Source organism: Varanus komodoensis, unplaced genomic scaffold, assembly GCF_004798865.1.
Source record: "Varanus komodoensis strain SLA01 unplaced genomic scaffold, ASM479886v1 scaffold32, whole genome shotgun sequence".
NCBI lineage: Eukaryota > Metazoa > Chordata > Lepidosauria > Squamata > Varanidae > Varanus > Varanus komodoensis.
The window spans coordinates 23,649,335-23,676,676 of record NW_025335798.1 but is presented as its reverse complement, the minus strand read 5'-3'; the positions used below and the strand labels follow the sequence as shown (position 1 = coordinate 23,676,676).

At 39.0% G+C, this 27,342-nt stretch overlaps 1 protein-coding gene across 7 annotated transcripts in view; it reads right to left on the bottom strand.

The window, feature by feature from the left end:
• Window positions 1–229: 229 nt before the first annotated feature.
• The window catches only part of MBD5 (methyl-CpG binding domain protein 5), a 66,156-nt gene continuing 39,043 nt past the window's right edge, over window positions 230–27,342 (bottom strand). For 3 of the 7 annotated variants that reach the window (XM_044438085.1, XM_044438087.1, XM_044438086.1), the window contains exons 6-10: window positions 27,000–27,208; window positions 22,838–24,046; window positions 12,554–12,627; window positions 4,362–4,437; window positions 230–2,232 (exon numbers count right to left, since the gene is read on the bottom strand). In XM_044438085.1, coding sequence (XP_044294020.1) covers window positions 2,161–2,232; window positions 4,362–4,437; window positions 12,554–12,627; window positions 22,838–24,046; window positions 27,000–27,208 — 1,640 coding nt within the window. In that variant the 3' untranslated portion in view covers window positions 230–2,160. Of the gene's footprint in view, window positions 2,233–4,361; window positions 4,438–12,553; window positions 12,628–22,837; window positions 24,047–26,999; window positions 27,209–27,342 lie in introns of those variants that run through there. The other 4 variants (XM_044438088.1, XM_044438089.1, XR_006415501.1 and 1 more) reach the window with 4 other exon arrangements.

Genomic DNA, 27,342 nt, shown 5'->3' with positions numbered 1-27,342 from the left:
ACTGGTAGCGCTATGTGCACAGGAGACCCAACTATGGGAATGTCCTTCCACAAATCTCTTGTCCACTAGGGCTGGTTGTGCTGTTCTTATCACATGGGAAATGGAGCTTGGGCCCTGAGAAGGTGAACTGGGCAGGGAATGAGTATTCCTTGTGTAAGCACTAGGTTTTGGTTATCAGTCTTGGATGATGCTGACCACCAGCAGTCTTTGCTAGGAAGAGGTAACTAGGTGATTATAAGGAATGAAATTCCAGGATGAAACAAAATGGTGGCTCCCAGATGAAGAGGTAGTAGGTGGTCCTAAGGACTCCATCTTGGGCCCAGGCATGGTTAACTGAGTTTGGGGATGCCTGAAGAGGGGGCATTGCCACCATATGCACTACCAACACTGAAAATGACACTGCACTGCATTTTTTCTTAAAGATACTGGTATTCTGAGAATGGCTCACAGCTTTAGGTTTGCGGATCTGTAGTGTATGATCATCTTTCTAACATACATGTTTCACATTTCTTTCAAACTTAACATAACATAAATAATCTGGTTAATAGATTCAACCTGCACATTTCTGCCACATTAACATATATATATATTTATATATAAGAATCTCTTAATGGTATAAATAATTCTTATTAAATAAAATAAATCTGATATGTTACATAATACTGATAATATCAGTGGCTGGGATCCAAAGAGCTATAACCCAAAGATTTCAGTGTGTTTGCTAGGATTTTTGACCAACCCCCTTTGATAAGAGACCCCATTCTTTATCAGATAGTGTTGCTGGAAATCCCCTCTGCTTCAAAAGTAGTTTGTCCCCTTCACACAGGGGAGAGGGCGATTTCTATTTCAGGAACATACACATGCATACACAAAATGTTTGGATGCACAGAAATAATTGTGCAGTTCTTTGGATCCAGGCCAGTGCTGCTAGTAGTTTAGTAAGCCACCTTTCACCTCTAGAATATGAATGTGGGTGATGATGTCCATATTGGTAGGCGAGACAATTCAGTAACCGCTTATGCTGATACAGCCCTACTGAACTGAATAAAAACACCCAAGCACAACTGGTAACTGAACCCCTTTCCTTTAAGGAACACCTTTTTGCTATATTGTACAGTCTGATGGTTAGCAAGTTAGCAATGAGAACAGTTCTTTAAACTGGGCTGTTGCTCTCATATGTTAAAACGAATTGCATTCTCTGCTTCAGCAAACTGGACTAGCCAATTTAGACTTTAAAGGGATTCAAAATAAATGGTGGTATAAGGTGAGTCTGCTTTTAACACAGGTGGCTATGAAACTATTAAAGCAATAGCTGACTAAAATATTCTATCTAAATATTTTAATAAAAAAACTACAGTACTCTACTTTATAACTAAGGCAAATTAAAAAATGCAACAAGTAGTTGCAGATTTTGACTTCTTAATTTGACCTGTGATCCCACATCCCTTTAGGAATCTGCAAGGCTGCACTCTCCCACAGGGACCTGAGATGGAGTACAGTACTTCCAGGCAAGGTTCACTCCAAACAGACACTATAAATGAACACTCAGTGGCGAGAAGTGTTATGCCATAATTAAGGTATTACATAATCATGCCTTTCCACTGCTGTTAAATACAAAAACAGCATCTTTTACATTATTATATAAAAGCATTTAGGCTGTATTTTTATTTATCACTTTACACTGGTAGTCTCTTGTATGTGTACTCAATAGAAACCAAAGAATTTTGTACACTATTTTTTTTGTACAATAAAAGATAAAGTGTGCATTAGGTACGCTTGTACATGACAATATTGTACATTATTTACATTTCAGATATCGTCATGAAATTATGTTTTTATCTATATACATAATGAAAATTTTGCAGGAACATCTGGACTATAATCTTATAATCACAATTCTAGTATTATAGAAAAAAGGATTTTATGGACACACTGTAATCTTTTGAAGATCTGGATTCACTCTCTTTACCAATAAGAATACTGTACCACTGTTTTGTTTAGCACCCTGTGGTGATGAACTCTATCCATCCTGATATTATCAATATATATATATATATATATATATATATATATATATATATTGATAATACGTACATACATACATATATATGTGCATGTTTGTTTATTTAAGTACTGGACCAGTAACAAAGACATTCATTGTTATCTAGAGATCTTCCTCCTCTTGGGCTTTGGAGGTTTCAGCTGTCTGTCTCCCTGTGGAATTTGGTGCACCTGAAAAAAAAAAAAAAAAAACACAGTAAGAATTAATAATGAAAAAGTTGAAAGAATTTAATAAAATACTTGTTTATTAAATTTATATCCCATATTCTCCTTGTTTTAAAGAAAGCGAAGCTGCTAACGTCACTGTGCTGCTGCTCTCCATCTCCCTCCCCAACAACCATCCTGTGAGGTAGGTTGGGCTGAGAGTCTGTAACTAGCCCAAAGTCACCCAGTTGGCTCCGCTGCTGAGTGGGGACTGATCACCTGAGTTCTAGACCCCCGCTCTTAACCAGTTGGTATGTATACAGCATTTCACCATCTTGTTGAAAGCATTGTGCATATATTGTCTCAGTAAACCATATAACAACCTTATAAAATGAGACATCATAACTGGCTTGGGCCTTGTAAAAGAATTCTGCGGATCGAAGCTCGTGGAACTGGCCTTGGGTCCTTCTGCCAGCTGCAACCCCTAGAAAAGCTGTTTCACAGGACTGGCAGAACCTCCAGGCTGTGTTTGATACGGCATACAGGAACCGCATAAAGGTGAAATCAAGGGCTTCCCCTCCTCGGAGAGGTAGAATAATACTTCTGCATGCACAGGGCAATATTATTTTCCATATCAGAGGTGGGAAAAATAAGCAATGGCAACTTGCCCAAAGCTACCTAAAGATTTTATGGCCGATGTGCAGTCCCTTCCTGCTCACAACTCATTCTCTTAGACACTCCTGTACTTGTTCTCTAAACGCATCTTCCTTTTATCAGTTTACATCAACAAAGTGCAAGGTCACACACGCTTCCATTCAAATAACAGAACACTATCAGCCTCAGGGGTTTACAATTTTCAGTTTTCCTGACTGACCAAGCAAAGAAATGTAGCTGCCAGCCTGCTTCCACGTTCCTGGCATATCTTCCCTATCCACTGCTGCCGCTGCAGAACAGTAGCACACTGGTCTTGGTGCTCCTATTTAAAGGTCCACCTTCATTCCCCCTGCATCTAACCTCCCTCTGAACTTTGCTGAAGGGAGGGCTGGGGCGTGGGGAGCATGCTGGATTGGGACCCACTACTGGAAGGTGTTCCCTCTAGGAAGAAGTAAATCTCAGAAGTTTCAATGTGAGGCACCTACACCGATTCCAGGCATTCTCTCTACCTCATCTGCTCTGGGCCTGTATGACCCAGGAAAACTGTGGTTACATGGAAGCTAAACTGTAAGCAAACCCGGGGAATTGCATGTCATCACTGATCACAGGGCATGTCTGCTAAAGCATTTGCTTCAGCTTCCTATTTCCTGGCTTTGTGGAGCTTAGAAAAATATTAGATACATTTAACTTGGGTCTGAAATCACCAAGTTTACTGATAACTGAATGACAGATATCATGCAAATATAACGAAGGTTTTTGAAAAAGGGTACTGAGATAGTGGATAACCAGTACTATTGCTTTGTTATGTTCATCTTAAATTTGCACTTAATTTGCACTTATTTCTCCTCTTCTAGCTCTTCCCCTATTTAGATGAAATCTTACTTGTCCCAAGCACAGAATTCTGAGTTAGTAAAAAGGGGTTAATGCACATTTATAATGAAGGACTAAGAATACTGTTTGGTTTGCAACCAATATTCTGTATGCAACCAGAATGGAACTGGCTATCCTGATGAAGGTCTTTATCTGCACTTAGTATTAAATTCAGTGGGACTTACTTCAGAGTAGATTGGACAAGCACTGGACTATAATGACCTTAGCATTAGGTCTGTTCAAGTTCTAACAGATGCTATCACAAAAGTTCAGTTTCAGGGGTGGTAGAAACTACAGTAGTACCTGGTCATCAGAGCATCTTCAAAAGATAACTCTTGTTCTGTTTTGCCAAATTGTCTCCACCTGATGGAGATCCTATGAAGCAAGCACTCCAAAGTGCCCTGTCCTTGACAGCCCTGCTCAGCCCTTGTAAACTTAAGACTGTCGCCTTCCTTAAGGAATCAATAAATCTCATAGCTGGGCTTTCTTTCCTCCTCCTGCTTTTGACTCTCCTTAGTCTTACTGTCTTCAGAATGATAACTTCTAATTTTAGGACAAAATTTTTAATTTCAGTTGCAAAATGTGTAGCACTGAGATTTTGTCTTTAAAAATATTCTGCACTAAATACTTACATTCCCAGACATTTTGTCGAGTTCACTCATGGCCTCATGTATAGCAGCTTCTAAATGGTTATTTAGCTTCGCACTTCTAAGATAAAAATAGAAGAATACTTTATCATAATAGCCATAACACTTTGTGGCAGACTATGACATTTAAAACATATTGCAAATTGAGGTAGCATTTCATTCAGCTTTTCAAAAACAATTAAAAAATATTGACTAGGCATAATAAGCAAAGAATACTTTCAACTTAGTACTGAGCATATCACTGCTACCTCAAAAGGAATAAAAAAATAAAAAGCAAACTTACTTTGAAAACCATAACCTCCTGTCCCCATACACAGGCAAAAAGGCAACCCAGCCTTTGAATTGCAAATTAGTATCACTGTCCAATCTGTATTTTAAACTTGCCACCTTTAAAAGTTACAAACTTTTGTTACTTTTAGTTACAAACTGTACAGCAAATAATCCCTTGAGCAAAAGCAGAAGATGGCAGAATTACATGTTTACTAAACTGCTAATGTGGATATTTGAAGAAAGCACTGGTTTGTAATGATGTGGAGAGGAGAACTAGCAGATGTTAGGAGGATAAGATGTCTCTTTTTAACTTAGCTATTTGTAATCAGTTGATGGGCTAAAATAATTCCCTCTTTCAATGGCAATATTCAACTGTTTGGGCTACTTCAAAGAATCACCAATTGCCTGCTTCCTTTACCTGTGTCCCGCACTAAGAATATTACATGTATCATACAGCTGGAAAGTTCAGTATGAAGAAGGTTGCTACAGAGTGACTTCTTCCTTCACCATAATTATAGTGTGTTCTGTGATATTTTGTGGGGTTTATCATAGACGTGTGAACCCTTTAGGGCTACCTGAATAAGATGAATTTTCCTACATGAGTTGTGAATTTTCTTTCTGAAATGTTCAAGGCACTTCCAGTTTAATAGTAAAGTGCAAAGATAATTTTTGTTTTCTGTAGAATATCATCTGATATCACCATTAGTTTGGTTGATGTAAAAATCAGCTACTTTGTTTCCACCAATGAAGGAATCTGTATTCCAGTTGGCCTAATATGGATTTTGGCATATTAAGAACAGTAGTAACTAGCAATGATGCAATTTTTATGTATTTATGCAAATATAATGCTTTTCTTTGGGTCTTAACCAGATACTCAAAACTAAAGGTTTATTAGTATTTGCATCATATTTCCTTGCATGTTAGTATGGCCTAATGCTGTTGTTTTTGTGTACCTTTGGTAGAATTACTAAATATGTTCAAGTGAATGCCTCAGCCCTTTTTTTTTTCAGTCCTTGTGTCACATTTGCAAGGGGCATTTGTAGTTAGTGAAATTGAAGAGGGCGATAATTGCCTTCTCCTCTGCCTGCTGTGCCCTCTCCACAGGTTACTCACTTAATTGCTCACCTGCTCATTGCTTTCTAATCTGTTAAGGTGTATCATTTTCCCTCTATCAGCTATTATAGTGGCTTTATACATGCGGTCTACTTTTCAGTGTGGTAATTACAGTTGGGGCATACTAATCAGCTTGTTAGCTTGTCTGGAAACATGCTAATGTCACATTCTCAGGCAAACTCAGTGGTTAGGTTTGGCGTACATTCAGGGCTGGGCTAGTAGCCATTTCTGGGATTAAAAAGCAATTTCACCACTCAGATTGGCTAGTGATGGGAACAGGGGATGGAAGTTATGGATAACGGTACTGTCTCCTCTTCTTTCAAGCCCAGTTTGCTCCTGGCTTATGTGTGTGTGCTGGGAACAGTGGAAGTGGGAACAGCATGTTGTCCTTTCTACACCTGGAACTGTTTTCAGGAAGGGCATTTCCTGTGGTGCTTGTAAGCTGGCATTAAGCCACTGTCCTTAAATTCAGCAATTTACTTTCTACCATATATGTGAATGGCTGCAATTTATTCTCATGGTAGGGTTGGATGAATAAAGGCATACATTCAGGGACCACTGGAATATTAGAAACCAAACTACCTTGGAAGAGTTCACCCCTGTAAATATCAAATTATAACCCATTTATTTTGAACCATTAAAACTCAATTGAAGTCCCTACAGCATGTTGAAAACTGGTAAGATGGACAGATGGGTAAGATGCCACATCATGGTCATTATAAGAGCTGAATATATTTAAGAATAAGCTGTCTGAGGTCTCTCTTCCTTTTTCCTCCCTCTATCTCTTTCCTTTTGTGTCATTATATATAAGACTGGACAATAGATCTGGGATGGTGAATGACCTACCATCCAGTTCTTCTCAGACCAGATGTCATCAATGGTCTGCAAAGATATGTTTCTGGTTCAGAGACCAGTGGGAATTGCTCTCCTGCAGCTTGTACCTTGGTCAGAGTAACCTCCTCTGCCAGAGTGAATGTTCCTGCATTGGAGAGGACACCAGGCAAGTGAAGGAAGCTGGCGGAAGAATCTTCACTATTACCATTAATAAGCAACAGGTGATAAGAGCTGGGATTCTTCTCCCTGCTAGCTTTAGGCAGGTGGACTTGGGGAGGAGGGCATCATTCACGGTCCTGTGGGCCAGAGGTTTCCTACTTTTATTTTAGACTATAAGACTGAGGACAGGAATTGTCTTTTTTTTTTATTTATCTGGAAGTCTTTTCATTTGAACATAAAGATATAAATGCTTCTCATGTATACATAAAGTCATATATTCTTACAACTTCATGTAGCTTATTAACCTTGACCATAGCACATATGGATCATGATAAATACAGATGGGGTAAACATGCTGCCATGGAAGCCTTCTGACATTCCTGTAGATCATTTCAACACACTACCTTGTATGGATTTTGTACATTATTTTGCTTAGTATTTCACTAAATACCTACTCAGGAGGTGCTGAATGCACTTTCTTTCTATTCATTTCAATGTATTTCTCACCAGCCCAGGGGAGCAACTATAGTCTTATGGAAAGAATGATGATTTCTTAAATTCTAGTAGCTGTTTCTAGTGGACTCTCCCATGCAATTCTCATTGGTTTTGTAAATTTGTTTCTAGACCAAATAATGGTTAATGCTGAAAGTGCTACTGAAGAAACTTTGAATGTGCACATGCTGATAGATTATCCATATAAAGGATAATGCAAGATGAATAGCTAATATGCACAACCCATTCACCACACCTTATGGAGAATGTGTGCGTAATCTTTCCATGAAGAGGGAACTTTGTACATTCTTGAGACGAAATGCATATCCTTCAATCATATGAAACATCACTATATCATTGCATTTTGTACATTTTCCAGGAAACATGCATAAGCTCCAAAACACATTGAGTATGTTCATATGTTGGCAGAATTGTGTGCCTTGCCTGATCAATATGCATATTATCTGGTCAATATGCACAGACTTCAAGAAATGTGCTCTTCATTTTTACTTTTAGTTGCTGCTGTTTTTTTAAGACTTCAAATTTGGAATGTAGGCCAGTCAGAAATGTTGTCAGTTAGACACACAGGGTAGATGCATAGTCTCCAAAAGTGAAGTCAGATAATTTAAATTGACTGTATGGTCAACACAAACTTCCATTTCAAAACTAGAAAGAACAGGCAAAATTATATAGTTTTATTGCTTACACTTTTACAGACAGTACAGAATACAGCAACTATCACAATAACTGTCCTGTTCTGTGGTCTGTCGAACCTCACAAGGGAAGCGGTAGCAAGATTAAGGCAGAAGTAAAGTAGGATCTCAGATAGCTCCAAGTGGGTTCTGCTGGCTGGACCTCTTTCTTACTAGGACAATGGGAGGGTGTTGTCTCAGCAAGGTGCTCAAGCCAGCTGGTGCCTTATGTAGTCTAACAAGACCAGTAGTGTAGTTGGCTCTAGCCCTTCTGCAGGGACTGACTAGATTGCAAAAAGGCCATCACCTGATATTATAACCTTGGACTTCTGTAAGGCTGAAGAGGAGGAGGTTCTACTGGAGACTCATCCTGTGAGGCAACAACGGATGATGGCAGGGATGAGTCCTCTGGCCAGGAGGCCCCCGAACTGTGTTACCCCCAAGGAAACAGCTTATGTCTCATCCTCACCAGAATCCGCTGGTGCACGCTGGATGACCAAGGGGGTCATGACAAACCTTTCCACTCCCAATGTGGAGAGAACATTTCTTAAGTTGTCATTTCAAAAATGTATCTGAATGATGAAATATCTGTCAATTGTTCTATTTCACACAAGACTAAGCTATTTAACGTAATACAAGCCTTCATATTTGGAATTGTTTTGAATAAAACTGTATGTATGGACTATATGAACAAAATGCATATGGGTGAAGTGGAAAAAATGGTACTTTCAGTACATTCTTCACTTCTTCATGTGCTGTCATTGCAAAACCTGACATTTTAAGGGCCAGAGTACATTCATATTCTTGCACTTAAATTTGTTGGTGGAGCACTTTGCTTTACAGTAGTGCACTGATATCCCTACCAGACAATGAATGCAGTTTTGCCATTTCTCTCAAACTTTGCTTAACAGGAGCTGTTAACCTATTTCTTCTTCTACTAACATATTTCAGGACAGACTGAAAACTGGTTCTGAGTGAAAAGCTATTTCAGCTTTTCCTCTATGGTGCCTAGCTGATAGTATTGTCCATCTTCAGTTGACATGATCACAGTCAGAAAAGTTCTTGCATTCTTTCTGTCCTGATCAATATCTGGTACAGGAAGGCCCAGTGTATCATCAACATTAACTTGATGAACTGTGGACTCAGAAAAAAATTCTCCTGATTCAGCAAGGTTGTTTCTACTTTCATATCTTTCTTCTGTATTGCGTTCACTACAAATAACATGTACTGATTAGTTCCATTCTGAATACTTGGGCACATTCCCCCATTTCTTTGAGACAGAACTTCCATTTCTTCTTTATTCTAAGTACTGTTGTCATGTTCTGATTTCTGAACTTTGTCTTCTCTCTATTCTTTTCAACAATTTATTCTTATTTAGTCTTACTTAAGAGTCAAAAGCTTGTTGGAGGCTGTTCGTACTGACCAAAAAATGTCCTTACTGACATTCATGATAATATATTTATTTATTATAAATATGCATATTCTCAGATGTATTTTACACGGACAATGCGCAACATACTGGCAAAATATGCTTATTTCTCAAGACTGTAGGGGATTATGCAAAATGTACAAAACCGACTCATGATGTGCACATTTCCCTAAGGCCCGTTGAAGTGCAAGTATAGTAACTTGGCAAGGTGCACAGCCTCCACAAAGCATGGCAATGTGCACAATGGCCGGCTGTTATGTACACTGGCTGTTTTACCCACTTTCCTAATGTATATCAGTGTTCCCCAACCTGATTCTGTACAGATGTTTGGCCTTCAAATTTCATCTGTCCCAGCAAGCATAGCCAGTGGTTAGAAGCTCTTTTCCAAAACATCTGGAAGGCACCATATTGCGTACAGAAAGGATACTCTTCTTTGATAAACCAACGAAGGGCATATAGAGAATTTGCAACACTTTACTTCAGAATCTACTATATACATTATGTAATTCCTAACTGAAGTCGCCGGTATAAGCCCAAAGCCTTTTACACTATGATATTTTATGATTCTGGTTGCACTTGGGAAATACAGTGTGCTGCCCTAGGACTACAGTTGATGAAAACTGTACTCTGGCCACCCTTCCTGGCCAAAGAACCAAATGCCACTAGAAGGTGCACCCCCCTGCATATTAGGAAGAACATCATGACAAAAGGTCAAAACTAGATCAAAAACTAGATCAAACTAGTTCCATCCATTCATCAAGTAAGGATCCATCCTGGCTTACTGCCTGAAAGACGATCTGCTGTAGTCCTTGCTTTCCTTTTTCATCCCCTGTTCATGAACCTTCAGAAAGTGTCTGCCTTATCTTTAAATCTTTGTACAGCTCCTTATATTGAACAATTTTAGGTGCCTTACCCTGTGGATAATGAATAGTACTTATACTAATAGTGGGGTGGATCCAGAATTGTGTGTAGTGTACCCACGAACTAGAAGATCCTACAGACAAAGCCATCTCTCTCTCCTGTCTGCAGCCTCCTCAGCCCCTGAAACTCAGCTCTGGAGGGCTGCAGGACTCTCCAGTTCCGTGTGCAAGACAGCCTGGCAGGACAGAGAAATCAGCAAAAACACCTGCTCCATTCCTTGCTGTGGCAAGGAGCTCCACTGGGTCTAGGTTTCTTCTGCTAATGGAAAGAGCATGTCCATCTCTGTATGTCAAATCTGGAAGCAGACAGCGTCATTGTTCTACATTAGAAGGCTCTTGGGTCCCTCCTTGGCTCACAGCATGCTTTATTCTATCCTATGTCCTCTCTCCCTGCTATTTGTATGATTCTTGACTACAGATCCTTGCTAATTTCAGCTAAACTCAACTTATCAATTCTTCATTTACAAGCTTGCAATTGCAAGATGGAAACCCCAAATCCATGGACTGTTTGTTAGCAGTGACTTCTGTGTCGATAATGTAACCACACAAAATATCCTAAATGCATATTGTCCGTAATATCCATAAAATGATAAAAGTTTTTTAATTACTAGCTTTAAGTAATGCCATAAAACATTAATTAAGAGTCAGAGTATTTGTTTCTACCTTTTCACAGATTCTGAACTACAGCAGATACTTAATTCCCATGGCAACTAGGGAATCCTAGAACTGTCGAAAACCATATCCTTTGCTTCTGATGAATTGCATTTATATATTATTTATTTATCACATTGCATTTGTATCCTGACATTTATGCTGGAAACTAACAGTGATTTTAAATGGCATAGCTTCTCATAGTTGTACAAACATACTGCTAGAGTCACTTTTGGGTTTAAAACAATGACCCAAACTATAAATGCTATTTACCAGGGGCAGCTAAGAGTTGCGTGTATACCACAAACAGCAATTATGCTTTCAAACATACACCAATACTCTGCAAAAATTGTTAACATCCTGTGTTGGGCCTGGACTGTAAACTCCAGGACTTGGTCTCTAGCTTCCAGAGTATAAGCTTTGCTTGGCACAGGGGAAGTACTGAACTCTGGTTTACCTTGCATAGACTAAGTAAAATGTAGAACTTCAGTTATCATCCTCTGGTCAAGACTAAATTGCCTTCTAAGACAGAGAGATCCTCTTGGCAAGGGGGAGATGGTCAGGACAAAAACATAGTTGTGCTCACATCCTTGGACATAACACCTTATCAGGCCTGCTAAAAAAAGTTATGTTTTCATGTATAATGCTGCTAATGGGCTTATGCTTTCCTGGATGATAAGTTTATGTGACCATCCTATTGTTTTGGCAAACAAATCGGGGATGAGACCCTCAGATCAGGGACCTTGAATGGCCATGGTGGGATACTCCTTACATACCAGGCTTTCTGCTTGATACACCTAATTATTTCTTGGTACCTGTGCAAATAACAAGTGTCAATGCTGCCTTATTAGTCAATGTTATCAAGCTTCCAGAATATACTTTGATGTATGATTGATGTATGCTTTGCTGTAAATACGTACCCTATATAACGGGGGCCAGACTTGCTCAATGGAAGAGCCACATATAGTAAATGTCAGATATTTGAGAGCTGCAAGTGGGCACCCATGGGTGGTGGCAGGAGGCAAGCAGCAAGCAGGTGCCCTGGGTGGTGAGTGGTGAGCCACTAAATAAACTCAAAAGAGCTGCATGCAGTTGCTGAGAACTCGGTTTGGCCACCCCTGTACTATGCCATAATCCAGGGATAGGCAGACTTGCTCAACTGAAGAGCCACATATGGTAAATGCCAGAGGTTAGTGATTCGCAAGTGGATTGTGAGCAGCAATTGGGTGCCCAAGGCGATAAGCCATGAGCTGCAAAACAAACTCAAGGAGCTGCATGTGGCTGCTCAGCCTCAGTCTGCCACCCAATGCTATCTAAACTGGCCGTTTCCTTTGTGTACTACTCTGACTGATACTTCTGAGGTGGATTCGCTGACAGTCTGCTCCAGCCGATTGAAACCTACTTTGCAGGCTAGTCCATGTGAAGCACTGTATGTGACTTGCTGCTAAACTCTTTAGATAGCTAGCTGGTAACTCGCCTGTTGCAACAATAACATTTTCTTCTAAGCAAACCTGGAGCTGGCATACTTATTCCTTGGGATTCCCAAAAACTTTAGCCCATGGCTGGGACAATACACATCCCTATGATGGAGTGTTTGTAAATCTAAAGGTAACTTACTTTCTATTCTTCTTTCTTACATGGTTGTAGGCTTCCAGACCTTCTGTTAGTGTCTTCAACTTGTCAGGCTCCACCTGAGTGAAGGCACAAACACCAAATTGCATTACCCAAACATTCAATTATTTAATACCACTTTATGGAAAACAGGCAATCTTCTAGCTTACAGATGCAGAGGTTATAACATTTCTCTACCCCCTCATTGTGGTTACTCAAGAGGTTCATAACCCGAACAATAAATAGAACTTCACAAACACAAAACAAACATCAACACTGTGAAAAACTAAAGCATCTTCTGTGCTTCTGCAAGGTAAATCAGTGATACAATCAGAATTAAAATATCCCTTACTAAGTTGCTTTTATAGAGCATAAACCAACTAGCATGTATGCAAAGGACAGTATCCAATACTGCAGCTACACTAGCAGGAATAACTGCTAGTGCAAAATGAAACTAGCACCTACCAGTGTAACTGGGAACCACCCAAAACAACTGCTTTGAGAATGGAGAAGTCAACACAGGTTTTGCAAGGGCACTCCACTAATTTAACCAATTATTGGATCAGTAGTTTCAGGTAGTTTCTTAGACTGTGCTGCAAGCACGGCTTTCCCATTGCACTAGTGGTTATTCCTGCTAAAGCAATGTGGTTAGAACTGGTGGACTGCAGGTATTAGATAACTGCCTAAAGAATATACTAACATCAGTAGGAGGTATGAGCTTTATATGAAATTGCAAATACTGTATTATAAAGTAAATATTTTGTATGTTAACATTGACATGAAATGTTTGTTGGTGACTGCTTTTTAAATGCTAAATTTATATATGAGTGTTTCAAATTCAGTCAAGTACCACCCCTTCAGGGATCACTGCCTTGACGTGGTGAAGGGGCTTGTGTAGCTCAATGAAGCTATGAGCTATGCCATGCAGGGGCACCCAAGACGGTCAGGTCATAGTAAAGAGCTCTGACAAAAGGTGATCCACTGGAGAGGAAAATGGCAACCCACTCCAGTATCCTTGCCATGAAAACCCCATGGACAGTATCAACAGGCAAAGAGATATGACGCTGGAAGATGAGCCCCTCAGGTTGGAAGGTGTCCAGTGTGCTACTGGGGAAGAGCAGAGGGCTAATACTAGTAGCGCCAGAAAGAATGAAGTGACTGGATCAAAGCTGAAAGGACACTCAGTTGCAGATGTTCTGGTGGTGAAAGAAAAGTCAGATGTTGCAAAGAACATTACAGCATAGGAACCTGGAATGTAAGATCTATGAATCAAGGTAAGCTGGTCAAACATGAGATGACAAGACTGAACATCGACATCTTGGGATGTTAGCGAACTAAAATTAACAGGAATGGGTGAATTTAATTTAGATGACCATCAGGTATACTACTGCGGGCAAGAATCTCTCAGAAGAAATGGAGTGGCCTTCATAGTCAATAAAAGAGTAGGAAAAGCAGTACTGGGATACAATCTCCAAAATGACATAATGATCTCAGTTCGAATCCAAGGCAAACCATTCAACATCACAGCAGTCCAAGTCTATGCCCCAACCACTGATGCTGAAGAGACTGAAGTTGACCGGCTCTGTGAAGGCCTACAACACATTCGAGAAATAACAACAAAAAATGATGTCCTTATCATGGGGGATTGGAATGCTAAAGTAGGAAGCCAAAAGATAACTGGAATAACAGACAAGTTTGGCCTTGGAGTACAAAATGAAGAAGGGCAAAGGCTGGCAGAATTTTTTCAAGAGAATATGATGGTCATAGCAAACACTCTTTTCCACCAACCCAAGAGATGACTGTACACATGGACTTCACCAGATGGTCAACACAGAAATCAGATTGACTATGTGCTCTGCAGCCAAAGATGAAGATGCTCTATACAGTCAGTAAAAACAAGACCAGGAGCTGACTGTGGCTCAGATCATGAGTTTCTTGTTGCAAAATTTAGGCTTAAATTGAAGAAAGTAGGGAAAAGTATGAGGCTACTCAGGTATGACCTAAATCATATTCCTGATGAATATACAGTAGAGATGACAAATAGATTTACTATTTGTCTGATAGACAGAGTGCCTGAAGAACTAAGGATGGAGGTTCACAACATTGTACAAGAGGTTGCATCTAAATCCATCCCAAAGAAAAAGAAACGCAAGAAAGCAAAATGGCTGTTTGAGGAAGCTTTACAAATAGCTGAGGAAAGAAAGGAAGCAAAAGGCAAGGGAGAAAGGGAAAGATACACCCAATTGAATACAGAATTCCAAAGAATAGCTAGAAGAGATAAGAATGCCTTCTTAAATGAATAGTGTAAAGAAATAGAAGAAAACAATAGAATAGGGAAGACTAGAGATCTCTTCAAGAATATTGGAGATATGAAGGGAATGTTTCATGCAAAGATGGTCATGATAAAGGACCAAAATGGCAGGGACCTAACAGAGGCAGAAGAGATTAAGAAGAGGTGGGAAGATTACACAGTAGAACTGTATAGGAAAGAACTTAACATCCCTGATAACCACGATGGGGTGGTTGCTGACCTCGAGCCAGGCATCCTGGAATGTGAAGTGGGTCTTAGAAAGTCTGAGCAACAAAAGCTAGTGGAGGTGACAGTATTCCAGCTGAGCTATTCAAAATCCTAAAAGACGATGCAGTAAAGGGCTGCACTCTATATGCCAGCAAATTTGGAAAACTCAACAGTGATCACAAGATTTGAAAAGGTCAGTTTACATTCCAATTCCAAAGAAGGGCAATGCCAAAGAATGTTCAAACTGCTGCACCATTGCACTCATTTCACATGCTAGCAAAGTTATGCTCAAAATCCTACAAGCTAGGCTCCAGCAGTATGTGAACCGAGAACTACCAGAAGTACAGGCAGGGTTTCGAAGAGGCAGTGGAACTAGAGATCAAATTGCCAACATACGCTGGATCATGGAGAAAGCTAGGGAAAGCTAGCTAGATGAATCACAAGTTGGAATTAAGATTGCTGGGAGAAATATCAACAACCTCAGATATGCAGATGATACCACTCTCATGGCAGAAAGTGAAGAGGAACTAAAGAGCCTCTTGATGTGGGTGAAAGAGGAGAGTTCAAAAATTGGCTTGAAACTCAACATTAAGAAAACTAAGATCATGGCATCTGGTCCTATCATTTCCTGGCAAATAGATGGGGAAGAAATGGAGGTAGTGACAGATTTTATTTTCCTGGGCTCCAAGATCACTGCAGATGGTGACTGTAGCCAAGACATTAAAAGACGCTTGTTCCTTGGTAGGAAAGCTATGGCAAATCTAGACAGCATACTAAAAAGCAGTGACATCACCCTGCCGACATAAGTGCATATAGTCAAGGCTATGGTTTCCCCAGTTGCAATGTTTGGCTGTGAAAGCTGGACCATAATGAAGGCTGAGCGCCAAAAAATTGAGGCCTTTGAATTGTGGTGCTGGAGGAGACTCCTGCAAGTTCCTTGGACTGCAAAGAGATCAACCCAGTCAGTCTGAGAGGATATCAATCCTGACCTCTCTTTAGAAGGCCAGATACTGAAGATGAAACTCAAATACTTTGGCCACCTAATGAGAAGGAAGGACTTCCTGGAGAAGACCCTAATGCTGGGAGCAATAGATGGCAAAAGAAGAAGGGGATGGGAGAGAATGAGGTGGCTAGATGGAGTCACTGAAGCAGTTGGTGTGAGCTTAGGTGGACTATGGGGGATGGTGGAGGACAGGAGAGCCTGGAGAAATGTCCATGGGGTCGCGATGGGTCAGATGCAACTTTGTGACTAGCATACATAGCAAGTACCAACATTTCTTACACCTGGGCCTTACACTCTACAGTAGCACTGGACTGATTCAGTTACACGAGATCTTGCTTTTATGGAGCTTTCCCTGCTTTATCAGGGATGGGGTAACAACTGCAGTAACAGATGCCAAATAGCACTGCCATGCTGGCTTCAGGGAAAAGTCCTTTAGTTATACAGTGCTGCATAACAATTTGGATCCAGCTTTAAGTTGGCTCAATAGCATTGACAGAAGTCAACTTTCCCTTCCTATCTTCTCAAGTAACCTCTACTGGCCCTTGAAAATAATATGCAGAGAATCAGGAGACTATGCTGAATGTGGTACATATGGGGAGAAATGGATGCCCACCCCCAAATTGGGTGGGAGGTCCTTCCACAGGAAGAGTCCTTCCTCTCTTGGAAGCTTCTTTCCTTTGGCAGAATGCAGAACCTAGCTCTAAATCAGTGTAATTTTTGAAGGCAGGGTCAAATAAGAGATTGCCCATTACACTTATTCTGGCAATTTCAGAGTTGTGTAAGTTGCTCCATATCGGTGCCCATTATTGTTATCAGGAAAGCTCAATGGAAATTCAGTGTAGCTATGTGATCCTACTTGCCTCCTCTTAAAAAAAATAAGATGCAAATGAATGAGGTGGTTTGACATACAATAATGCATTGCCTTGTGCCTGTTTAGTTATTAAAATACCAACTACATAGATGTTTTGCTTGGCTATGTTATCAGCATCAATATTCATCTATACAATTTAGTCCACTGTACTTAACAAGAAAACTACAAGTTGGGCAACACTAGAGAGACTCTGAAGTAATAAAAATTAGAGATTTTAGTAACAGATGGCTGAAGTCAATTCTGTTTCTAATTGAGTGCTGTAAAAACATGGTTTCTTTGTTTTGTATAGCCATGTGTACAAATGACATTACAATTATTATGTGTAGATAACTTTGTTTTTCAAATGGTATTAAAAAACTTCACAGTTCATTTCACCAACAAAAAACATTTACATTACCATTTTAAATCTGAAATAGCACCATCTTAATTATAACATCTTAAACAGCTTATTTGAAAAAAACACTCCACTTAGATAAACAGCAGCTTTTTGTACCAATAATAGCTAATTTGTATGTTCTGTAAATGCATGAAGACAACTGAACCATTGTAAGAACTCTTGCTATAAATTTCATTGAGTAAACAAGTTTGAAAAGAACTTTAGCATGCTGAACTTACTTTCTGAACTATATAGTAGCTTGCATTGCCATATTAACATTCTGAACTCTACAGCTGCCTGTAGGGCAGGGCATTCCTTCAATAGTATTTGTGATGCTGCACTGGTAGAATGCTTGGTATTCCATATATTTAATAACTGCTCTGAGGATACCATAAACTATAAAAAAGTAAATAAAAGCAGCAATACTGCCATCAATTACACAGTGCAACTGCCTTTTCTCAAAAAACAAAACACCACACTGAATAAAATATAAATAAATCAAACATAAATAAAATAAATCTGTTTTATACAGAATAAAATATTATTTCATAAGAGTTCAATGGAGTATGGAATATAGAGAATGTTACTGTATTCTTTATTCCAAGATTAAACAGGTTTCTGCTATAGGAATCAACAACTACATGTACAACAGATGTACTATTCCTATCACAACTGTGATGTGCAGTTCCTATCACAAGAAGAACCTGCATCAATTCTGAATTAAGAGTCATGGTGGAGAGGGAACTACTGACTCTATCAGCAGGTAAAAAGAGACCAGTGAAGACCGAGGCTTTGGCTGCTTTGGCAGTGCTACTAGCGACAGGCTTGAAAGACTGGCTGGTTGTAAAGGCAGCAGTACTGATGGGAAAGAAAAGGTTGTGTGGGGAAAGTTATGATGTGAATTAGTGCATCAGGCTAAGTATGTGGAACTGTAAATGCTGCAAATTGACTAGACGCAGGATGAGGCAGGAAGCAAGCAGGCTAAGCCGTTCCTGAAGTTGCAGGGCAGCAGCGTTGCTGGTATCACAACAATGGGACTAGACTGAAGAAGGGCGATGAAATAACTGGTGGAGTAAAAGGAGGAGTCAACACTGGAAGTTCCTAGAAGGTTGTAATAATGTTTTGCTGGTAAGGATAGATGTCAACCTTGCAGTCCTTGAACCAGTGAACTTCTCTTTAAGAAGCCCTTGGAGTAGTCCAGTTCTGTTTCTTGCATGGAATCAGGGCCCTCCCATAAACATTGTGACCTTTTGTGACAAAAATATCAGCAGGTGGTGATGTGTGCAAAAAATGGTCTGGACTTAAAAAAACTTGCATTTTTCTCCTAAAGTTCAACATCTCCACCCACATTTCCTTTCTCTCTTTCAGCAATTTTCCTTTCCTGAAATCTGTCTTTCCAGCAAGTATTTAGATGATGATGGCAAGTTTTTAAACGTCATTTTAATTGTTAATATTATTTGCTTATTTTATCTGGCCAGGGCGACTTATTTTATATGGTTAATTTGTTTTATGTATTATATTTTATGTTGTGAGCCGCCCCGAGGCTTCGGCGAATGGGGCGGCATAGAAATGTTTTAATAAATAAATAAATAATCCAATGAGGTAACATAGCATTAGATGTATTAATATAAAACTTGAACATCATTTCCATATTATATGAATGGTCCTAATTAGCCATTTTCCCATCTTTGCTTTCACTGGCAAAAAAATTTAAAAAATCTGCCAATCAATTATTAAAGTGATACTCACTTTTGTGGTTTATTCAAATAAACTCTCTTACTTGAGGCAGAGGGAGAGCCTTCTTGTCTAGAGTGGAGTTTAGGCACCATGGGAAATGCTTCCTGTTTCTTTGCTATGAGAAGACACGGGCCTGACTTCACTATAAAATGGATTTCAGCTAGTAGAGTAACAAGACATTTAACCTGCTATTTTGCATTATCTATTTTTCATTCTTTTACTACCTATTCCATTCTAAGTAAATTCTGATTTCTTTTGATCTGCACAGTGAGCCTAGAGACAATGACTCTCTAATACAATATTAACAATATATTTTCACATGGTTTCATGCATCTGGATATTTGGAAGGCATGCTCTGGGGCTGCGTTTAAGCAACTAATAGTTTATGACTATATTAAATAATGGGACTTGATAGGTGAAGATTCTTGAACTACAATTCTGAGACCTGGTGAGGTATAAGGATCAGGGTACTGAACCAGGACTTGCCATGAAGCTCATGGGGTGCCTTTGGGCTAGTCAGCCTAACACACAGGATTGTTATAAGGATAAAAGGGAGAGGAGAAAGATCATGTAACCTGCCTTGGGTTCCTTGAAAACAGAAGAAATTGGATGGAAATATAATAAACAATAAAATGTAAGTTGCCCATACAAAAGAAAAGTAATCTGTACATCCATGTCTTTCCTGTGATCAGTATTAACAAATACTGTCATTTTCCAGGCTGCCTAGCATGTGTTGCTTTGTATGCAGGGAACAGAGGGGTTTATATCAGACTCCCCAAGACCATTTTTCTTCAAAGAAGCACAGCTGGCATGTAGTGAAGAGTTGGGCAATTATTAAAAGGGAAGTTGCTGAAAATCTGCATCTACTAGAAACTCACCCATTCCCTCGCCCATTTTCCTGCATAGAGGCATATTCAGTACACAGTACAGAAGTTGAGGCCTTAGGTCGATGACGGTATTATTTATCCATACAAATCTATACCTTGAGTCAGTCATCAGTTCAAGGGAAGCCTGCAGCCAAGAAATTTGAACAAGACTGAAATTTGGAAGGACAGCAATGAGAAAACTAGAAATGATCCATCGATGATCTTGGAGATCAAGATCTCACTGGAGACCAAGGCCAAGATCATCCACACCGTTATATTCCCAATTACCACATATCAGTGTGAAAGCTGGACAGAAAAGAAAGCTGGCAGGAAGAAAATTGCCTTGTTTGAAAAATGGTGCTGGAGGAGACCTTTGTGAGGACCCTGGACCAACAGACACACAAATTAGAGGGTCCTAGGTCAAAACAAGCCAGAGGTTTCCCTAGAAGCACAAATGACAAAACTGAGGTTGACATACTTTGGATACTTCGTTAGAAGGCAAGTCTCCCCAGAGAAGACAATCATAGTAGGGAAACTTAAAAGCAGAAGAAGAAAAAGAAGACTGAATAAGAGATGAATGGATTCCATAAAGGAAGCCACAGTCTTAAATTCAGAACAGCTAAGCAGAGATGTCATGGTCAGGGCATTTTGGAGGGCTTTCATTCATTAGGGTCACTATAAGTTGAAGGCACATAACAAGAACAAATTTGAGAATTTCAGGGACTGATTTGGCATGCTGGACAATATAAGTGCTATAAGTTTGCTCCCCTGTCAAAGATGTACTGCATTTGTTTGTTTTTATGGTTCAAGGAGCAATGTATATAGCTGACCTAGTACAGCTCAATGAAAGGAACTAAAAATAAGTATTTAATGTAGTTAAATGTAATCAAATAAAAATCAAGATGGTCTTTCAACAAGGAAGAGGATTTGTGTCAGTTAAACATTCAAATTATTACAAATTCAAAGTTTTGTGTCGATACTGGGCTCAAAGAATTTAAAAAAGCAATTTAAAATAGTTTTAACTGGTGAACAACATATGATGTCAGATTTACAAATAACAGTTGTGTAATGTTGGTCAACATGATGATCCTACAAGCATGAACTGTTCTAAAATTCTGGGTGCACATTAACATTTTCTCTTGCAAAGATGAGGCATTTTTATTTACTAAAATTCTTTTTACCTCATTCTTCTGTTGGAAAAACCCCAAAGAATCTCATAGATTTTTTAACAAATCAAGTAATCAGCATAACTTCCTAGAATTTCCTCTTGCTAGTGATTTTTATATTCAAACTCCATTAAACTTTAATAGACACTCAAGTAATTATGTTGGTAAGAAAGGCAACCCAAATTTTGTAAACTTTATGTAAAACAACAATCTACTAACAAATATACCTATACATATTATACTAAGAACAGTACTGAGGCCTTCTCACCTGCTTACTACTGAGGACAGTTAGACAGGCAAGTATGTGAGAAAGAGCCTTTTCAACAAGTGGTCCCACACTCTGGAATGTGTTGCCAGCAGGGGTCTGCCAGGCCCATCCTTGTAAGCTTTAAGGAAAGCCTGGAAGACTCTCTTCTTTACCTTTGACTTCCTCTGATTATGTTATATATTGTAGCTTCAATTCTGTAGTTAAATTTTATCTTATACTGTAGTTTGTTGTTTATATTACCACACTGATTTAATACAAATTTTATTCTTGTCAAGCCACCTTTTTTATTTTTTCAAAGTTTTTATATGCCATCCCCAATACTAAAAGTCTCTGTGCAACTTACAAAAAACAAAGCGACCATATACAACAAACCTTGGAAAGGCTCCTGCTGTGAAAGGTAGCCTAGAATTATTTTCAATAACTTAAATACTTTGTCTTGAGTGTTCAAGAACTGTTATCACCAATCAGTTCTTAACTTTAAGATCATCTTTGGATTGTTCATATAGTCCAGTTCCTGTCAGCTGTATTGGAGGTTGTGGACACTTAACAATGTGGATCAGTGCCATCACATTGTAATACCTGTAGAACTGACAGCCTCCATAATGATTTGCCATGGGAAACATTTTTCCATTGCATCTTTTTGATGGCAATAAGATGTGCCTTGGCCCTCTACACTCAACTTTTTTTACAGTGAATCTGCAATGAGCTCTTTGCCACTAAAATTCTGCATGGCCAAAATTCTCTATACAAGGTCAGTAGAATTTACCTTAATGAACATTTCTCATTCTGTTTAGGATAGTTTCATTCATTTGGGATTGGATCCAAAAAGTTACATATTTAGCAGGCCATCTCTACGTAACTCTCTTCCATCTTCATAAAAAGTGCACTAGATTTTTTTTTAAATTAGAGTTGGGATAGAAATAACAACCTCACTATGTATGCATGCTGATACTTTCTACTAGGCAGGTTCTTTTAGGATTCCAGTCAGAATCGGCTATATCCAGCTTTCTCATATGTCATAATAGAGTTCATGATTGCTACTTTTATGTTACTATTCATTATAGAAAAGTTAATAAAGTCCCATGTAAATATATGGCTTTGAAGGATTAAATAAGGAAAACACACATACACACACATATAAAGACATATTCAAATAGCACCAAAATAGCACAAGCTGCCTTGATCCTAGAGAAAGAAGAGCCATTATCTGTTTAAATGAAATACATAATTAATACAGCACTTCATGTATTTTTTTTAGATTGCTCCTACCTCTAAGCTATCCTTAAGGCTCAGGTAGTAAAGTAAGGTAATAATGCCTTTTAGGAATTGTACTCATGACATAGCAATGGAAACTCCATCAGCACACTTAAAGATATAATCAATAATACTTCCTTTTAAAAAGGGACACAAACACTCTTAACTAATACATTCCTTTGTTAATATATATATATATATATATATATATATGCATATGTTTAAATATACCTTCCCATCCTCAGTGCTTTGTTGACATGAGTTGTGAACATCATCTTCTCTTACTAATTTACCAGGCCATGAAGTCAGTCCTTTTATTTGGCCCCAGACCAAGTCCCCAACGTTAAACGTCCTTGGCCTGTAGTGTATCAACTCATTTGAAGAAGGGGAATCGGGATTCCTTAGATCATCTTCACTACTAATGCTTTTAGCGTCGGAAGGACTAGGCACACACCCATTAATGCTTTTGGCATTAAAGTCTCCATTATAATGGATGTAGTCTTTAACTAGAGAACTTTCAAAGCTATTGGAGGAACTTGGAGACTGCTCCTCTACTGCCAGGTCTTGCTTAGAAGCATTCAGCAACTCTCCAAAACCTCTGCTCTGTTGAGGCCTGTTTCCATTTATGTGTGCACATCGTTCCACAGTGTTCTCTAGTCTCTCTTTAAAACTCATCATAGTTCTTTTGTAATTGCTATACCTGAAGTTCTCCTCCAACATCTTATCGCTGTGACAGTTTCGCTGGGATAACAGTACTGGATGTTGCTTGCCTTGGACTAATGGCAATGTGGAAACATTGTTGGGTCTTTCGTGGCAAGGGCTACTGTGCATATGGGATGAATGGTCTAAAAACTCCTCACACTTCCATCTGTTCATTTCCCCTCCAGGGCTTTGCTCCCCTTCCCACTGTTTCTTGGGTGTGTTGCAACCTGTTGGTTTATAGTATTCCAAGCCATCCCCCTCACTGGAATTTTTAAGGTGTTCTGAATTCTTCAGTATTCGTGTGCCCCTAGTGCTCCTTGTCCTACCTTCATGATCAGAAATGCCAAGGTTTCGTCCGTGGATTACTGCGCTGACAGCACTGGAAAGATTTAATGGGTCACCAATTGAGGCTGTGAAGGCACTCATGGCACTCAAAGCTGGAATAGGGCTCATTTGCGTTGTACTGTTAACTGCTGTGGTGATTACTACTTGCATCCCCTTACTCGCAGCATCCACCACTGCTTTGTAGATGGCATCAACTGAACCATCACCCTGGGGAGCTAAACTGAGGTTGTCCTTTGCCTGCTGCCCTACCGCTGGTTCTGTTCTTTGCTGTAAGTTGCATGCTGCATCTTGAAAAGGAGGAAGTGGGGTGTTGGAAGTTTCAGGAATTGGTGGCATTCCCATTTGCGTGATCATTCTCTTGTTCAGAAAGGCAGCCTCTTCTTGCATTCTTACCTTTAAAAATCACAAGAAAAAATTAAGATGAAATTTTGTTTTAAAAACTATTTTAGATAATGAGTTTTTCATTTTATCAACAGCTTTAAAAACAGTGACTGACCAACTCATCCCATTATCAAACACACCGGTACAAATTCACTTTTGCAAGAAGGGAACAGTTAAGAAACCTTGATCCTCAACAGCCCTGCTCTGCTTTCCCTCTGGTGTCTACAGAACCTGTAGATTACCTGGCACTGGGAACTTTGAGAGTAGTACTAGAAGTGTGGGTCTCTCCTTTCAGGGAAGTTCACTCTCTTCCTCTCTCCTGGCATTTAGATGGCAAATGGGTGCTGTATTTTTCCACAATACTGGTGGAAACCTTTGCATTTGAGGAAATACTCTGATTGTGTTTCTTCCTCACATTGTTTAAAAATGTGTTATTAAGTTTGTGTTTCTGTTTTGCTTGTGCAGCTTTTGTTTTAATATATGTTTGTGAGCCTCCTTGGATATTTGCTTGAGTGTGAAGGGTGGACTGCCAGTGATAATACTGCTAAGCCAAATAGCTGTTGGTACCTAATATACCAACTTTTGGCTTAGGCAGCTTAAGATCAGCTTCAGTCAAGTGAATGTAAGCAGCAAAATTGCATGTAGTATTGTGGCCTCAGCAAATAATTTGATGCTGTCCTTTCCCTATGTATGGAATTTGCTAGTAGTTTTGATTTGAAGTGATCCATTTTTCAATTATTAAATATTCACATTTTTTTGAGTTCTGTATTGAGAATCCCTTTCTCATTTGTGAATCAAATCCCATGATGTGATCCAGTGTACAGCTGAATTCAAGCACGTATAATTTGTACCATTTATGCACTTACTTACTTTATTTATACACTTATTTTAGGTAAAGCCTTTCAAAGGCATTATAAGATTATAAAGACATTGAAAATAATATGATAAACTTACAAAAGAAAAAGCCACATATTGTTGATTTAATTTATGTGTAAACCATCATTAGATTTTTAATGAGTGATGCAATATGGAAAAGCAAGCAAGCAAGCAAGCAAATAAATAAAATCCAGCCACAGATCAAACAAAAGTCTGGCATAATAGAAAGGTCTGTAGGATTTGGTTAAAATTCTGGAGTGAAGGAGCCAAACAAAGTTATCAGTGGAAGGATTTCCAAAATGCAGAGCCTCTACAAGGAAAACCCTGTCCCTGTTATGAGTTTACTTGATTGATCTTAATGACAGGCAGAGAGCACAAACTCTGAAATCAATTTCAAGATAGGTAGGTTCGTAAAAGTTTAGGAAACGGTCCTAAAGATTTTAAAGGTAAAAACATACTTTGATAACTGATCAGAACTAAACAGGTAATCAGTGTGATTGATGCAAAATCTGGGTTATGGGCACAGACAACCTGAGCTCCTTAAGCAGCCTATAGCCACATTCCCAACTTCTCTTCAAAGGCAGTGTTGCATATGGAACATTACATAGTTTAGTCTGGAAGTAACCAGTGCAGGAATGTAGCTAGGCCTTCTTTTTCCAGAAAGGGTTGCAGATGGGAAGCAGCATCTCTGGCTACTATCACTACTTGAGTCTTCACGAACAGCACCAGGTTCAGAGGAGTCTCCAAACTGGAAGCCTCAGTTCAGTTTGGCAGTTTTCCTGACCAAGAACACTTCCATTTTATCTAGATTAAGTTTCAGCTTTCCCTCCACCCCAGCCACCCTAAAACATCTCCATCATTTTTAGGCTGAAGCAAGACATATTCAAAGTTCATATGCTAGCTTATTTTACATAGCTTTTTGGTACAAATGTGATGAATAGCAATCTAGCAGTATTTGCTATGGCTGTGCTAAACAGCCACTGGTATTAAATGTATGCATAATTCATACTGGACAAAGCCAAATGCAAAAAAAAAAAAAAAAGTCACATAGCATAATGTTAGGTGGATAAAAAGCAGATTGAAGGCTATGATTTTTGTAAACACTGGGAAATGTTTCGTTGTCTAGACGAACAAAATGATGTATTTTGTTTATCCTTCTCAAAGAACAAAAGCTTTCCTTGTGCTAGCTACTGCATTAATCCTCCTCCAGGTTTTGAGTCTGGCAGCACTATAATAATGTTAAGTATACAAGATAGTTCTCTTTTTATGGTCTAGTATAGCTGATATTTTCTATCATTTTCTTAGTTTTTGCACTCAGAACCTTGATCTAAGGAAGCATGATGGGAAGAAAGGATTTTGAAAAATGCATATACATGGGAGACTTCAAACTTAGGCAGAGATGATGAAATCAGTATTAGGTTCCAAGAATGACTCATAATTGTCTTTCCATTTTCCTTCTGGACAGCAATGCTGTCCAATTATATTTTTCTTTGCTTTGCTATAGGTGAAAAGTTCACACTGGAAGAACTTTTAGAAATAATCATTGGATATAAAGTAAGGCTTACTTTCAGACAAGCACTGCTTAATAATGCCAATGAAAATGTTAAAAAATATTATATATACCATTGTGTGAGTTGGGATAACCTTGATACAGTTCAGTGTTTAAATAAAGTTATGGAGCTGTCAGAATTGGACATATTGTGCCTGCTAGGCAAAGCCCTGACTATCTTGCACCCCTAAAGCCCCTAGTGGGTGGGGTCCGTCTTTTCTGTTTTTTGTCCACAGTAGGAAGAGTGATGACTACACAACTGTCCTTTGGATTACTTCCCCTTGGTTTCAAATGTTAACATTTGCAATATGGGGCCAGCCGAAGAATTCTGTCACCTAGTGACTAAGGCTGGAACCACATGCACTAAACACACAGAAACATGTCAATGAATTAAAATTAATTAATGCATTTTGTGAGACCAAGTCCTTTCAGTATGCCTACCAAATTTCATCTGTCTAGGTTTTATATTCTATGGTGCTGACAGACAAACACCCCCCTTTTATTACTACAGAGAATATTGAAAAACCAACCAACTTCTACCTGAAAATTCTGGAAAAGACAAGCCATAGGGTTTGGGTTGTTAGGTGGCCCGGGAATAGGAGGCTGTCCTTGAAAACTTTGGAGATTCTGATAGCCTTGTAGAAGTTGCTGTTGCTGATTTGATGGAAACATTTGATTGTTGTTGAACAGTGACTGTAGATGATTTAGCTGATGGTTATTAAGAGTAGTGTTTATTGAGGACATTTCACCTGCAATTCCAAACACATGTAATATTTAAAAGATAGGAATTTCTCCAAATACAAACTGTGTTTATACCTAGTCATGTTTCACTATTTAGCAGCAAATGAACATTTTTTCTTCAACTCTTTACTGAACTAGTTCT